Genomic DNA, 15,339 nt, shown 5'->3' on the forward strand with positions numbered 1-15,339 from the left:
CATCTTGCAGCAAAAAGAGAGAGGAAGAGGGATGGAGAGGAAACCAGGATTAGTGCCGGCAAGAGAGCAGGAGCCCAGGGCAAAACTGATTCCCGCCCTCTTCCAACCCTGTTAATACTTGGATTATCACTGGCCAAGTTTTTGCCGTTAAATTTTTGCATTTCCTTTTCCAAATGCTAACATTTGCGCTTGGGACATCAAGCTGGTGTTAGCATTGGGGTGGAATGGAATTTTGCTCAGTGAATGTTGGGCCTGCCAACTTGCTCACTGGCCCTCTTCCTCCTCCTCCTGCAGTTGTGCCTTTAAACTGTAACCTGGCATGCAGAAATTCAGCCCATGAGGTTTTCCTGGCACAGAGAGGAATTGTTTGGGACAGGTTTTGCTTGCTTAAATTTCTGCATGCAAGTGTGTTGTAAAATACACAGGAACCAGAGCCAATAAAATAAATAAAATTCTGCATTTCAGGGATGGTTGCGTGTGTATTACATATGTCTACAGCACACATTTCAATGTAGTGTGTGTTTATGTATGTGTGTTGGCAATATTTTCCTGAGAGGTTTCCTGTATCTTGATGGGGGAAAGGTTCACCTGCTGATTTTCTTCCTGCTATGTCACTTTTGAAGATACAGAAAGCTTCAAAGGTGTGTGTGTGGGGGGGGGGGGAGATGACAACCCTAATCAACTTGGATGGCTTTGAGTGGTTGTGGGAAATTAGGATGAGGAATGTGGTTTGGTAGCCTCCCAAAACTTATAAAGATGGATGGAAGAACAATGTTTAATGGCTGGATACAAACTCCATTCAAAGTAAAAATCTAATCAATCTTATTAGAGTTTTAAAATGGTATGATGTACTACATTCTTAATAATTTTTGTGATTTGCTTTGAATTTATAAAATGTTTTGAAAGATGGGCCATTATAGATATGTGTAAATATAATGAATAAAACCTAAATAGCCAGGAATGAAATGGTTGTAATGTGTGTGAGGGCGGTATTCAGCTAACTTTTTTTAATATTTAGAACAGACCCATTAAAATTAATAAACATGACTACTTTGTCATGTTTATTAGGAGTCCATTAGGTCCATTAGGAGTAAAACCTAGTTGAAAACCACCCAGTTTTTCTCACAGCTGAGTTAAATCACAATGGCAGAAGCTGAGAACAGCCAAATGAGGGAGTTGACGCCTCACCTGTTGCATCTTGTGTGAAGAGCAAGGAGGTTAAAAAGAAGTTTTTCAAGCTTCCCCATTCTGTGGGTTGTATGTTGAGAACACCTGTCTGAGCTACACATAGGATTTCATCCAAAGGACCAAAAAACCCCCAGGTAATGTAGCACATTCTGGTAAACTCCCTCAGTGGGATGGAAGCCAGCAGAATTCCTCTCAGTCCTTGTGGCTTGGGTAGCATGACCTTGATGCTCTGCACATGTGCTTAGAAGTAGGTCCTCTCAAATTGGGTTTGCAAAGAGGCCACTTTGGCAAATAGACAAGGTAGTAATTGGATGAGGCAGAAGAGTTCAACCTTTTCAGACCTGGGACCCACCTTTATATTAACCATGCATTTGGGAACCTGCTGGCTTGCTTGCTTATTAATTTATTTTACCAAAAATGTGTATGGTGTTAGTGCCACTGTTTGGACTTCACCTTAGTTCAGGCTGCAACCCACTCTTGGTTCCCAATAATAATAATATTATAATAATTTATTATTTGTAGCCCGCCCATCTGGCTGGGTTTCCCCAGCCACTCTGGGCGGCTTCCAACAAGGATTAAAAATACATCAAAATGTCACACATTAAAAACTTCCCAACCTTCTGCTTCACAAAGATCAGTCTTATTAAATGGTTTAGTAACTCACACAGTTTCGGAAATGTGCAAGGCTCACAGCTAGATTTCATAACTGCTCGTCTTGGCTTTCTGCAGTCTGTTGAAGCAGTTGACTTGGAGCTGGGACTCCAAGCTAGAGTGGTTTGATTCGGTTCGGCCATTTCTATGCCGCTCAAAGCCATTTTGGAAAAGGGAACTAAAGGGACCTTTTTGAGGTAGCTGAGAAAGTTGAGCAGAGAGGGCTCTTCAAGCTGCTGGCTGCGACAGGGACCTTGTCCCCATTTGCCGGCAGTAGAGCTGGGGAACCTGTGGATCTGCAGATGTTGTTGGCCTCCAACTCATATTGGCCCCAGGCAGCATGACACAATTGCCAGGGGCGATGGGAGTCCAGCCAAATCTGCAGGGCCATGGGTCCCTCACTATCCTATGCTGACCAATGGGCAGCCCTATGGCTTGCAATTATTGCAAGAAACGTTGGTGTTTTATGGCGTGAACGTGTGGCGGTGTGAAATGGATATGCATGCCTGTTGAAGCATCGCTATGCTAATCAAGTTTCCCAGACACTCGTAAAGGTGCTTTTAAAAGATGCATATGCATGCATCTTTTATTTCCGCGCTTTACGCATTTGCAGGGGAAAACACTAGCAAAAGGGCAGGTGTTTCACGCAGCCATCTAAATGAGTAGCCCGGCTCTAAGTGAAGTCAATGGAATCTGAGTGTGATCTTGCTTAGGATTGGGGCGGGGGACAAGGCTAGCTTTAGGGACTGCTCCCAAACCTGTGTGTCTTTTGCCCTGTAGCATTCCTTCCCAAGACCTGCAGTTTTAACTGCTGCCTCATCCAAAGAAGTCGTTAGAGCTAATTTCTTCCCCTTGAAGTGTTTTAAATTTTTTATTATTACCGCTGGTACTTAATCTTTGAGTTGATGGAACTGAAGGTGCCTATCAGGCTGTGAAAGAATTTTTTTAAAAGAAGAAGAAGAAATGAAATGGTGAAGACAGGCTGCGTTGCGGCAGCTCACAGCCACAGGGACAGCAGGAGTCATAAGACCAGGAGGATGGGCAGCAGGGGGAGTGACAATATTGCTCCCCAACATCATTTAAAAGAATAAAAAATTGCTCAAGGACACTCGGAGACTGAACTGCTGTGGAACCAAGGGCAATGTGGAAGGAAAGGAGAAGAAGGTTTTTATTAACTGCTCAGGAAACAGAGGCAAAAGAATTGGGGAGTCATGGAGCAGATTTCCTTTGTGGCTGGAGGGGGGGAAACATAGAGAATGTTTAATTTGCAGGGGCACTTTATAACCCAGTTTTAGAACTCTAGTGGGGCACTATTTTCTCTCTGGGCACTTCCAGGAGACCTGTCTATCAAGCATTCATCCTGATTTGTTTTTCGAGTGATTAGACAGTGGCAGCCATTATATAATGAGCCTTTGTTCTGATTTGTTTGAGTAATGTTTAGGTAGAATTGCATCAAAAGAAGTGTGGATCCCCCACTTTTCTTTGCATTTCCCCCTCACTTTCCTTATCGGAAAAGTAGATGGGGGGAAATAGATGGGAAAGATCTCCCAATCAACTGTAATTGTGCAATCTGAATTTACTGGTATGTGACCGGTATTTGCCAACCCAGCCGTACCGTTAGGTAAAGTGAGGCAACTGCTTCAGACAGCAGGTGCAGAGGGACGGGAGCCATGACATCCCCATGGCTGCTCCTTCCAGGCCTCCTATTTTTTTCTCTTCAGAGATGGGTCTTTCCATATCAAGTGATCCAGCGTTTTTGCCTCTTTTGCCTTGCCGAATCATATTCATTTTATTAATCACTTTTTAAAATGTTAACTTTTGTAACTTAAAAGTTACAGTAAGTCCATCATGTGACATATCGTATTAAGGCCCATGAAATTTTGAAGAGATTGGTGTTTTTAGTTTTGACACATCTCCATTTTGGGCTGAGCTTTTAATGTTTTTGTGTAGCCTGGCAAGGCTAAAATGGTCATATTTTTTTTTTTTGAAAATTCAAGCCCTCATCCCTCACAATCGGGATGGGGAAAAGATTAAAATGTTAGTTTTAGTTATGCTCATTCAACAAGTGTACAAAATTTTAAGAAAATTGGATAATATGAGGTAAAAAAAGTTGCATCACTTGCTACATGGCCTGTCTTCCCCCTGCCCCCAAACTAGCTTGCGGCCTCAGCAGTGTAAGTTTAGTGTCATTTCAAAGAAGAAAATTTTATTTTATGTTTTAGTACTGTTTTTATTTTGAATTACATGGGAGGCACCATACTCTTTTCAGGGCTTAGGTTCTCAACCTGTGGGTCCCCAGATGTTGGACTACAACTCCCATCATCCCTGAGCTCTGGCCTTGCTAGCTAAGGGTGATGGGAGTTGTAGTTCAACAACATCTGGGGACCCACAGGTTGAGAAAGGCTGGCTTAGGTTCTCTGAAGGCCTTAATCTGGCCCTGTGCCTCAGGTACTGTGGAAGACATAATATCATAACTAGTGGTGAAGTCAGGCTCTACTGCCAGTCTGGATGACTTCTGTATGTGAAGAGGGGAGGGGGGGTGCCTTTTGTTCATTACCTCAGGTAGCAAAGTGTTTTGGGTGGCCCTTTCCTTTCCTCCCTTCCACTTTGAGGGAGAGCTGCCCCAGCCGAGAGAAGCCTTTTGCCTAACTTCTCCATATTGTTCCCAGTCGTTCTTTATTAGCACCAACATCCATCTCAACATTTTTCATTTCTGCACCTGTAATTTTCTTTCACCTGAGAAGTATGGTGTGCCACAGAATTTCACTGAATTACACTTTACAGTGGTACCTCGGGTTACAGACACTTCAGGTTACAGACTCCGCTAACCCAGAAATAGTACCTCGAGTTAAGAACTTTACCTCAGGATGAGAACAGAAATTGCGCAGCGGCAGCAGGAGGCCCCACTAGCTAAAGTGGTACCTCAGATTAAGAACAGTTTCAGGTTAAGAACAGACCTCCAGAACGAATTAAGTACTTAACCCGAGGTACCACTGTACTGCAAAGGGAGGGGAGATCATGGAGGGATCCTCCATTACATTTTGGGGCCCTGGGGGAGATTGAGGTAGCCACGCTTCACTTCCACACTATATAAAGCACCATTTAGCACACATCTGACAGCCCCAAAGAATCCTGGGAATTGTAGTTTGTTGAGCGTGCCAAGTGTCCCTATTTTCCAGGGACAGTCCCAGATTTACAGAAGCCGCCCCAGCTTCTGATTTGATCCCGGAATGTCACGCTTTTCCTTAACACATCCCTGTTTTCATCAGCGAAATGTCAGAGGGTATGGAGTTATGCTCCACCAAGCCAAGGAGGCAAGTAGCTATAAAACCTTTAGAAGACATCTAAAGGCAGCCCTGTAAAGGGAAGTTTTTGAATGTTTAATGTTTTATTATGTTTTTATATACAGTGGTGCCTCGCAAGACGAAAAGAATTCGTTCCGCGAGTCTTTTCGTCTTGCGATGTTTTTCGTCTTGCGAAGCACGGTCCGTTGCAACTGCGCCTCTTCAAGTGGCTTTTTTTAAAAAGCGCAAGACGTTTTCATTTTGCGAAGCAAGCCCATAGGGAAATTCATCTAGCGAAGCAACGCAAAAACGGAAAACCCTTTCATCTAGCGAGTTTTTCGTCTTGCGAGGCATTCGTCTTGCGGGGCACCACTGTACAGTCGTACCTATGATCTCGAACACCTTCTGACTTGAATGTTTTGGCTGCCGAACGCCGCAAACCCGGAAGTGAGTGTTTTGGTTTGCAAACGTTCTTTGGAACCCAAATGTCTGACAGCTATAGCTTCCAACTAGAGCTTGACTTTACCAGGGTTCTCCAGTTGCAACTGGAGGGGATGATTACTCTTCTAGGAGCCGCAAAGTTGAAACAGTTGGAATTGTTGCTGGTAGTGTGTGATCTTATTCTAGTCCAGACCAAAGCTTTCTTGAAATCAATCCTATTCTTGCATCCTAATTCCTCTTGACACTTGCAGTTGTTTGTTTATGCCCGAGTGCTAGCAATTAGGCAAGTCACTTCCTTTCCCCCTCCACTTTCCATCCCATTCTGACCCTAGTTGCATTTGGCTGAAGTCAGGGAGGTCTGTGAATCTTTGGAGAACATTAATCTGAAATTTGGCTGGTTTTCACCCCTTCAGAAGCAGCTACACTACCTGTAAGTTTCATCCAATTCTGGCAAAAGGGTTTTAAAAAACCCATTATTTTATTTTATTTGTACATTTCTTGATTTCTTCATTATAGTCAATGAAGAGACACATGAAGCTTTGGAAAACCAAAGCCACCCTTCACTGTAGATCTGAAGCAAAGCAGGTCTCATCTGAAATGGTCCGAAGCAGAGCAGCCCCTTACCCAAAGCAAGCATAACCCAATTTGCCAAGCATAACCCAATTAAATTGCCCTCGATGAAGCCTAGACTTGGCTTGAAGAAGGGCAGTTTTCTTCCACTTCTACCTTATGATGCTACAGAATGAGCTGCCTTTGCTTTGAGAGTATCCAGGGTAAGATGTGCTGATCTTCCAATTCATGCAGCGGAAGGGGGAGAGAGATCCAGAACATTGTGTGACGGGCGGTTGCTGGCAGGGATGCCAATGAGTGTTGAATTTACAGTGATGATTTACAGTGCAGATGACTGATGGAATGGGAGAGTCTTCCCTCTTAAATATTTGATTGTCAGCTATACAAAGCGCCAAGCAATTTAGCCTCAAGCCTTTTGCATTGGAGTTTTTTTGCTTCTTCTTCTTTTTGCCTCTGTCTAGCCTGTGTGTTAGAAGAGTCATTATTCTAACCAAAATGGGAACATAGGGAGCTGCCTTATAGTGAGCCCGGACCATTAGTCAGTACCAACTGCACTGGCTGGCAGCAGCTGTCTAGCTGGGTTTCAGGCAGCCTCACCTGGAGATTCCAGGGACTGAATCTGGGATGTTTTGCCTACCAAGCCTATGTGCCCTATAAAATATACCAAAGAAGAAGAATAAAAATGGAGATCACTGCAGTGAATGTTTTAAAAAGGAAATATATAATACATGAGCAGTGATTGAATGACGCTAAGAAATCAAAGAGACCCGTTAGGAAAAAGCTAGAATGAGGAAGCATTGGGAAAAGGCCACTGGGTGGCAGCAGAGGGAAATTTGGGTTGAGGAAAGCGTAGAAGTGGCTGGGATTAAATCAGGGATGGGGAAACTTGTGGCTTGGCAGAGGCTGCAGGAGTCCATCTCCCATCAGCCCCAGACAGCGTGGCCAGGGGTGATGGGATTTGTAGTCTTGTTAGCTTCTGGAGGGCCACAGGTTCTTCAACCCTCCCCCCCCCCCCGATGAAAGGGTGTTCAGGATGATGGAAGGAAACTTATCAGAGTGCGGATGTTTGGGAACAACAGGGTTGTGATTGGAGGGGAGCTTAGTGGCAAGAGAAAAGGTGGCTATAGGTTCAGGAAGGGCAAAGGATTGTGAGAAGGGATTGACTGCAAGGCTGGGGGGTGGGAAGTGGGGAAGGAGGGAGAGTGAAAGCTGGGGGCAGGCTGATAAACAGAGAGCTGATCTGACAGAGGGAATGGGTGAAGCAGGTGTGGTTGGATTCGGAGGGAAGAAAGCATGGCGTCAAATGTGCCTATATTAAGGGGGGGGAATAGCGTAGCGACTGCTTTGTGGAATAAATCCACCTGTCGCTTTATTGCTCAGGGACCACTCCACACGGGTCTTCCCCTAAGTTGTTGTTGTGTCCTTATGTGAGACTAAAAATGCAGAGCATGCACACAGCAAGCAGGTGTTCAAAAAGTGGCATATCGTGCAGACAAGCTTGTCGGAAGGCTGGGATTGGCTCCCTTGTCTCCCGTACGCTCGGTGGCTGGCCCACGTTGGTGGCTAAACAGTTGTGTGCGATTGACTTTAGATCTGCTGGCAAAACAGCATCTTTTAATGCCTCCCTCCAGCTCTCCTTCTGGATCCTTTGTTGCTGTCCTTTTCCGACAAATGTTTCTTTTGTCCTGGGTTGCAGGCAATCCATGGTGGACATGGGCAGAGCTCTGACAAACACCCTGGTCCTCTCCATGGTGCTGGGCTGTTCAGCTGTCCTAATGGATGACTCGCTGCCAAGCTCCGGGGAACCAGTGGTAACGGTGGCCGTGGTTTTCGGGGGATCTTCCTACCCTGTTCACATCCGCAGCCGGCTGACGCACCAAAGCTTCCTGGATATGCCTCTGGAGATCCACCCGGTCACCGTAGTAGTGAACGACACCAACCCCAGGACTCTCTTGACCCAAATCTGCAACATGCTGTCCAGCACGAAAATTCACGGGATCGTCTTTGAGGACAACATCGGCACAGAAGCCGTGGCGCAGATTCTAGACTTCATCTCGTCCCAGACCAACGTACCCATCATTAGCATCAGTGGAGGATCTGCTGTGGTCCTAACACCCAAGGTGAAAATTTTTTTTCATTATTTTGGGAGACTGGGGGTGAATGCAGTGCACCATTCATAAATGGGTTGGGTTATAGCAGTGGGTAGCCACTAAGAACCTGACTCCTATCAGCAAAATATATAACTGCCCATGACAGTCGCAGTAAACAAAAAGAAAGTACTCTGAGCATGTGCAGTTAATATTTCGAACTCGCTTCTCATTGCATTTTGCTTGTTTCCTAAATTGAGGCAGGCAACATCTCTCAACCTAACCTACTTCGCATGGCTATTGCGAAGATATAGAAGGAGGATTAAAGCTGGGTGCAAAAGGGAACTTAGTGCTTGTATCCTAAGCATCAAAATTTGCTTCCTTTAACCATAGTGATGTGTCATTGCACTATACAGTTTCATATTTTTTCCTGGGTACCCCACCCCTGCATTTTAGTACAGTTCTAAGGTTTCAACTAGTCTTAGTCTAGCCTGGTTATTGCTTTTTTTTCACCAATGCATAATCCCTATGTTCAGTTGCACTCCAGAAGGAGTTGCCTTAGGCCTGTAGCCACAGGGGAGTGGGTGGGGTGCTGTGAAAAGAAGAGGGTTGTACTTTAATATATATATATTATTTAACTATTTTAGTTTTATAGGTAAAATACTAAGGAGTCAGTATTTTCCCTAACTGCTCAGTTTAAAACAGCATCAATACTGGCTCCTACTTTATAGTGTTTTGTCCCAACTGCAAAATCACTGACATGTGCCGGGATTTTTAAATGTTGCAGAATAATTTTTATTTTATTAGTAACATGTTAAAATTATTGTTGATTTTATACCACTCTCTTATAAACATAGGCTGCCTTTAATATCTGTTTTGCCTTGATACTGGCCCCATCGCTATCAACCTTTTTGCTCCTTCCTCACAAGACAGTCAAGGCTATAATCCTGCACTCACTTACCAGGGTGCAAACCCCATGAAACACAAAGAGACCTACTCTGAGTAGCCATGTAGATCATTGTATTGTTTAGTTAATTATACAGTGAATTCTTTGTGACTGCCTGGACTTCAGCTTACCTGCGGTGTGATAGCATCTGCAGAAAATTCCTTTGTAGGGAATACCGTATCTCAGGTGAAGCCACCAGAGCAAAGAAGCACAACGTAGCTTCCTGTCCCTCTCTGCTTGCCACCACACCCTTCCCGAACCTGCTCCAAAGGATTGGGGGAACCCCCAAAACAGATTTAGTGGGACTTGCAGGGAGATGAGAGGGAGGGGATATTGCACTGTGCAGCCAGAAGTCCTTGCACTGGCAGTGCTACTTGTCTGGATACCACCCATTCTGTATGGCTGTATGGTCCATCTCTCTCTCTAGGAAAAGACGTTTGGGAAAATTATATAATAGAAGAAGAATTTGTGTTCTAAACAGGTTACTCTCATCCACTTGTAATGTGACTATTAATTCCCAGTATGTTGCCAAATATCTCATACACCATACAAGCAAAGTCAGGCTGTAGCAGTTCCATTACAGTTCCATTTCCCTAAGCCTGTTGCTACTGTTTTTATGGCCAAAGGCTATCAGGGGTCAGCAAACTTTTTCAGCAAGGGGCCCTCAGTCCCTCAGACCTTGTGGGGGGCCGGACTATATTTTTTGGGGGGGAAATGAATGAATTCCTGTGCCCCACAAATAAATCAGAGATGCATTTTAAATAAAAGAACACATTCTACTCATGTAAAAACACGTTGATTCCCGGACCGTCCGTGGGCCGAATTTAGAAGGCGATTGGGCCATATCCAGTCCCCGGGCCTTAGTTTGCCTACCCATGGGCTATAAGCTAATAGTTACCAGCATGTGGAGGGACAGGGTCCAGGGTCCTGATAATCTGTGTTATATTCTCCTGGCCCTGAATGGCCAAGAACTGTTGTTGTCGTTTTAGAGACCAATGATCCAACCAACCATTTATTTGTTAGCTGCTGCTAAAACTGTCTTGGTCAGGAAATGGAAATCAGATAAACTTGCTTTGATTATGGAGTGCCTACTGAAAACCTTCCGTACTGCTGAAATATGGAAAAATGGACTGTCTCGCTTCGTAATGAGGGGAGGAAGCTGAGTGTCCAATGACTTTGTCAATATGTGATGTCCGTTTATCGATTTCTGGACCAATTGTTGTAAGCAAGTCCCAACAAGTTATTGCGCAGAGAATGCTAATGTTGAGGAGAGGCTAGTGGGAAGGAAGGCAAAATGCCATCTGTTCTGCATCCATCCCAAAGCCATTGGGATGTAGCTCAGGTGGGCGAGGGTGGGATCCAGTCCCATGTTTCACCCCAGCCAGGCTGCATTTACCTCTTAAATCACCGGCTCAGAGCACGTGCAAGTTCAGCGCAGTGGTTGCTGTAGGGCACCCTGATTCCTTACAGGTGGGCTGTGCGCTGTGTAATTATTTTTGGCTTGCCTGCCTGTCACAGGATGTCAGCGACGGTTACTGTCACCTGCTCACGGGGAAATTTCTCTGAGCCTCGTTCAATGGCAGCACAGCTTACGTAAGACCAATATCATGTGTGATACTTACCTTGAGGGGTGGGGGGAAGCCTTTAGGACATGATTAGGAACAATAAGGACCACCTTGGATCAGCCTCCTCACCTTCGCCATGCTCCATTAGTGCTCATTCCCCTGGCAACATGTGCTCCATAAAGCATTTCATGGAAATGTCCATCGCTGGCCACTAACAAGTTCTTGCTCTCCAGTCAAAAAGGGCCTCTGGGTTATTGACAGGAACTTGCTGCTGGGTCTCGCCAAATTAAAGCCATGCTTTCTAGAAGAGCCAGTGGGGCGATGTCTCATCATGCGGAAGCTTATCCCTGTGGTGGCTGCAAGCAATCCCATCCATAGCAGCCTATCTGTTACATGATGTAACAGTGGCATAGGGAGAGCCCTGGTGGATCTTGCCACCACAAACCCACCCAAGCATGAGTCCTTGACAGTGGGGTGATAGCTATCGCCTGCATTTCCAGAGGAGCATCATACCACATGGAAGTGAACATCAGAGGAAGGGGCCAGTCTATGGTGAATTAAGATAATTTTAGTCTCTGAATTTCATGGTCTCAAGGTGGGGTGGGGTGCTCCTTTAGATGGTAAAATGTATTCCTTCACTTCAACTTGTGGTCAGCCCCACCCTGAGGCATTTGGGGATCCTCCTGCTTGTTTTGCTAAATGGGGGGGGGGGTTTAAACTTCTGCCCCAAAGGCCTCCCCCAATGGCATCACTGAAAGCCCACTTCCTGGCCAGGTGTTCAATTTTGTTAAACAAGTGCATATTCCTCTCATTTGAAGCCCAACAGCAACTCTGTCCCAGGTTGAGTTCAGTCTCCTGCTCCTCATATAATAGAGTGGTGGAAACAGGTGACACATCATTCGCTGATTGTTGTTGCATTGGAGTGAGGAAATAGCACCATGCAATGAGATCATGACACATATTTCAATGGCTATAGATTGAAGGGGAAGGAAAGCGAGATCAACACAGGGGCTGCCATTTTGGGAAGCCACCCCCCGCCATGTACTTTCCCACCTCTGTTCCACCCTATCAGCACACACACACACACACACACACACACACGGGAGGAGCCCAATCAGATGCAATGGAACCGTTGTTCACATGTCCACTACAAGAAAGCAGGGTGTGTGGGTGGGTGTAAGCAGAAAGGGTCAGTGGGCTGAACCTTCACCCATCCTCTGTGTTTCCTGGTTGCCTTGTTTGCTCCAGTTCCATTTCTCTGTTTCTGTTGGTCCAGGTTCCAGAGGTGAACCTGAAATTGGTGTGTGTGAGAGAGACTGAAACAGTGGACTACAGCCAAGTAAGGCAAAGGAAGCAAAAGGGCTCAATGCTCATGTCCTGTATGATCCTGTTGCTGCTAAAGGCTCCCCACTGTCAACCCCAAAGTTATGCGTACATGGGAACAGGCACACGAAAAGAAATATGCCTCCCACTATCAATGGTGGGCTATCATGGCTGAGTGGGCAGCGTGAGCACGACAGCCCTGCCAATGCAGCAAATGAAGTGCTCTCCATGGTGCTGAACATTGTGCTCTATGGGGAAGGCCTTACAACACACAGAGAGAGCCATTATTTCCAGTATTTCTGGCAGTAACCCAGATCAGTGCCTCCCAACTTGCTAGCTGTTCACACAAGGCTCTCCAGCACGTTAATCCACATGGTCCCTTTGCTTACCACTGTTCAAAGTAGTGTAAGAGAAAGGCTGTTGTAGTCTTGTCATGCCTGTAGTGAGCAGGAAGAGAAGAGGAGAAGCTCCAGAAGGTTCCCCCCTTCCCCCAGAAGAAGCTAATGCTCATAGGGAATGGACGTTGGTTATAACATTGGTTGAGCTGCCTAATGTGTTTCCACAGTGTTTCCTCAGGGCCAAGAACAACAGGAGAAGTTCATTTAGAGCATTAGCATATTGCATCCCCTCCCTCCTTGCCAACCTCCTTCCATGATGTGCGTCAGCAGCAGGTCACAAGTAAATGCTGCATGGATTACACACACGCGGCGACCTTTCTGAGCACCCAGGGCTTGCACGTTGAAGGAGAGGACGAGAAAGGCTTTAATGCATGTGAAAGCATACTCACCTTTTCCCCCAATCTAATTTATTTAAAATAAACTAAAATAATGTGAGCAAAATGATACCCAGGCACAATCAAGCTCTTAAAAAGAGCAGGGGGTGGTGGTGGAAATGCTAATCACTGTTCCTCCCCACCCTTTAGCTAAACACCAAGTAATCATTTATAAAGTTTCCATTTATAGCAATGCAAAAAAGAGGGTTACGCTCTTTCACCGTTCTCAGCTGGATCTGATCAACAATTAAAATTTTGTTTTTCTATAAGCAGAATATTTTCATTTCAAGTGTTTTAATTCACTGATGCAAACACTGATCTCATAGGAATGCTGGCTCATTTTTATATTTTAGCATAGCATTTGAATACATTAAGGCATGATTATGGGGTTGCGTTTTGCGGCGCAAATGTTGACTTTCTTGGGGACATTATAAATCGGGGATGGTCCTCCAGATGACCGTGCAGGATGAGGCTGATGGGAGCTGGAGTCCAGCATCATCTAGAGCAGTGTTTCCCAACCGGTGTTCCGCGGCACACTAGTGTGCCGTGAGACATCGGCTGGTGTGCCGTGGGAGGGAGGCGGGCGAGTCGGGCGGTGAGAGGTGACGGCGGCGAGGATCCGCGTCGAGCCGGGGGCGGCTCCGCGGTGGTGGTGCCGAGCGGCGGGGCAGCGCGTGCAAAAGGGCGGAGCGCGAGACAGCGGAGGAGGAGGCCGGCATGTCCGGGCAGCAGCAGCAACAACAGCAGCAGCAACTCCCGCCGCCGCCCCCTCCTCCGCCCGCTATCGCCGCCACCACCACAACAGCCGCCGCCGCCTCAGCTGCCGCCGTCCCTCAGTCCCTCGCTCTGCTGCCTCCTCCCCCCCCCACCCCCAAAGCTTGGAGGTTCCCCGGCAAGGGGGAGGGGGGAAAATTAAAAACTTTCACTTTCGTGCGTCCCTCCCGGCGTGACGCTGCGCGCTTACGTCACGGGGCTGTAATGGTGGTGTGCCGCGAGATTTTTTTCATTAAACAGGTGTGCCGTTGCCCAAAAAAGGTTGGGAAACACTGATCTAGAGGGCCGCACCCAGTCCCTATCATAAATAATCATCACCAAAAGCTTGTTTCAGAATCAGTTCCATGTTTTTGAGCCTTATTGGAGTACTCTTAGGGGAAACTTGTTCGTTTTCACATCATATTGTTGGCATTCTAGTTTTGCTGTCACATTTGCAGTAATGAAGTAGCACCTTCAGTTTTCATTAGCCGCATTTAGATTTAATGCTAATGTATGGCTTAGCATTACGTGCATGAGTGCCTCGCTTGTTCACTTCCTCCTCCCTGCCATCGTCTCCAGCGTGGCCACAAGGAGGAGATCGGAAGCTTTCGCTTCCATTTTAAATAAACTGGAGCTTCGCATTACAGCTGAACTTTAGACGGTGGCTAATCTTAACTGAGGTTTGTTGCAGAGGAGGAGAGCGGTGCTGATGAGCCCAAGGCTTGTTCACATAATGCTAAACCAGGGTTTCCCAAACTTGGGTCTCCAGCTGTTTTGGGGACTACAATTCCCATCATCCTTGACTACTGGTCCTGCCAGCTACGGGTGATGGGAGTTGTAGTCCAAAAACAGCTGAGACCTAAGTTTGGGAAACCCTGTGCTAAACCATAGTTTAGCATCATGTCTGAACATAGCCAGTGAATTTCATCTGCTAAAAAAAATAAATCACTCCCTATCCTTCTAAATTCTGGACACAGCTGAGACTGAGCTATACAAAAGCTTCCAAATGCTGATGGGGGGGGGGCGACTGCAGGGAAATCTATGGTTCCTGAACCATTGGCATAGGGCAGGCACGCCCAACTCCCAAAAGACTGCAATCTACTCCCATTGTCATTGGAGGGAGGAGGAGCGTGCGTGGGGTGGGCGTGTCAAAGGGGAAGATTGCCCAGAGTTCCTGAGCTTTTTTTTGGGGGGGGAGGCCAAAGTTGTTGAGCTTTTTAAGGGGGGTGCATATGGACAGAGCAAGGGGGCAGGGGCAGAATCATTCAAAATACTTTGCTTATATTCCCGCAATCAATAAGGATCCCAGGGATCTACCTGTCAATCGCAGTCGACCGGTTGGACATCGCTGGCGTAGGGGAAAACTCAGGAAACCTCCCAAGCAAGGAGCAAGGGAACTGTACAATGTTTGAACTTCTCTGATTAAGCTTGGGAATGCTCTCTGAGTTGTCAGAGTTGAATCTTGGGCAGGCTCCCTTTAAGTCAGCGGTTCTCAACCTGTGGGTCCCCAGATGTTGTTGGACTGCAACTCCCATCACCCCTGAGCTCTGGCCTTGCTAGCTAGGGGTGATGGGAGTTGTAGTTCAACAACATCTGGGGACGCACAGGTTGAGAAAGCCTGCTTTAAATGCTCTCTATGAGCCCTCCTCCAAGCCCATGCAGCTGAATGGAAAGAGCCCCATCCTAGCCCAGCTATAACTCCAGATATTATCAAGTCACTAGCTTCAATTGCAGCCATAATTCAATGTCCCTACCCCAC

The 15,339-nt window shown here is 46.3% G+C and overlaps 1 protein-coding gene across 3 annotated transcripts in view; it reads left to right on the plus strand.

The window, feature by feature from the left end:
* GRIN2C (glutamate ionotropic receptor NMDA type subunit 2C) overlaps positions 1-15,339 on the plus strand; it is an 89,329-nt gene that overhangs the window by 23,447 nt on the left and 50,543 nt on the right. For all 3 annotated transcript variants that reach the window (XM_081184525.1, XM_081184524.1, XM_081184526.1), the window contains exon 2: positions 7,831-8,254. In XM_081184525.1, the coding sequence (XP_081040651.1) occupies positions 7,838-8,254 (417 nt within the window). In that variant the 5' untranslated portion in view covers positions 7,831-7,837. The remainder of the gene's footprint in view (positions 1-7,830; positions 8,255-15,339) is intronic.

Source organism: Podarcis bocagei (genome assembly GCF_964188305.1).
Source record: "Podarcis bocagei genome assembly, chromosome: 2".
NCBI lineage: Eukaryota > Metazoa > Chordata > Lepidosauria > Squamata > Lacertidae > Podarcis > Podarcis bocagei.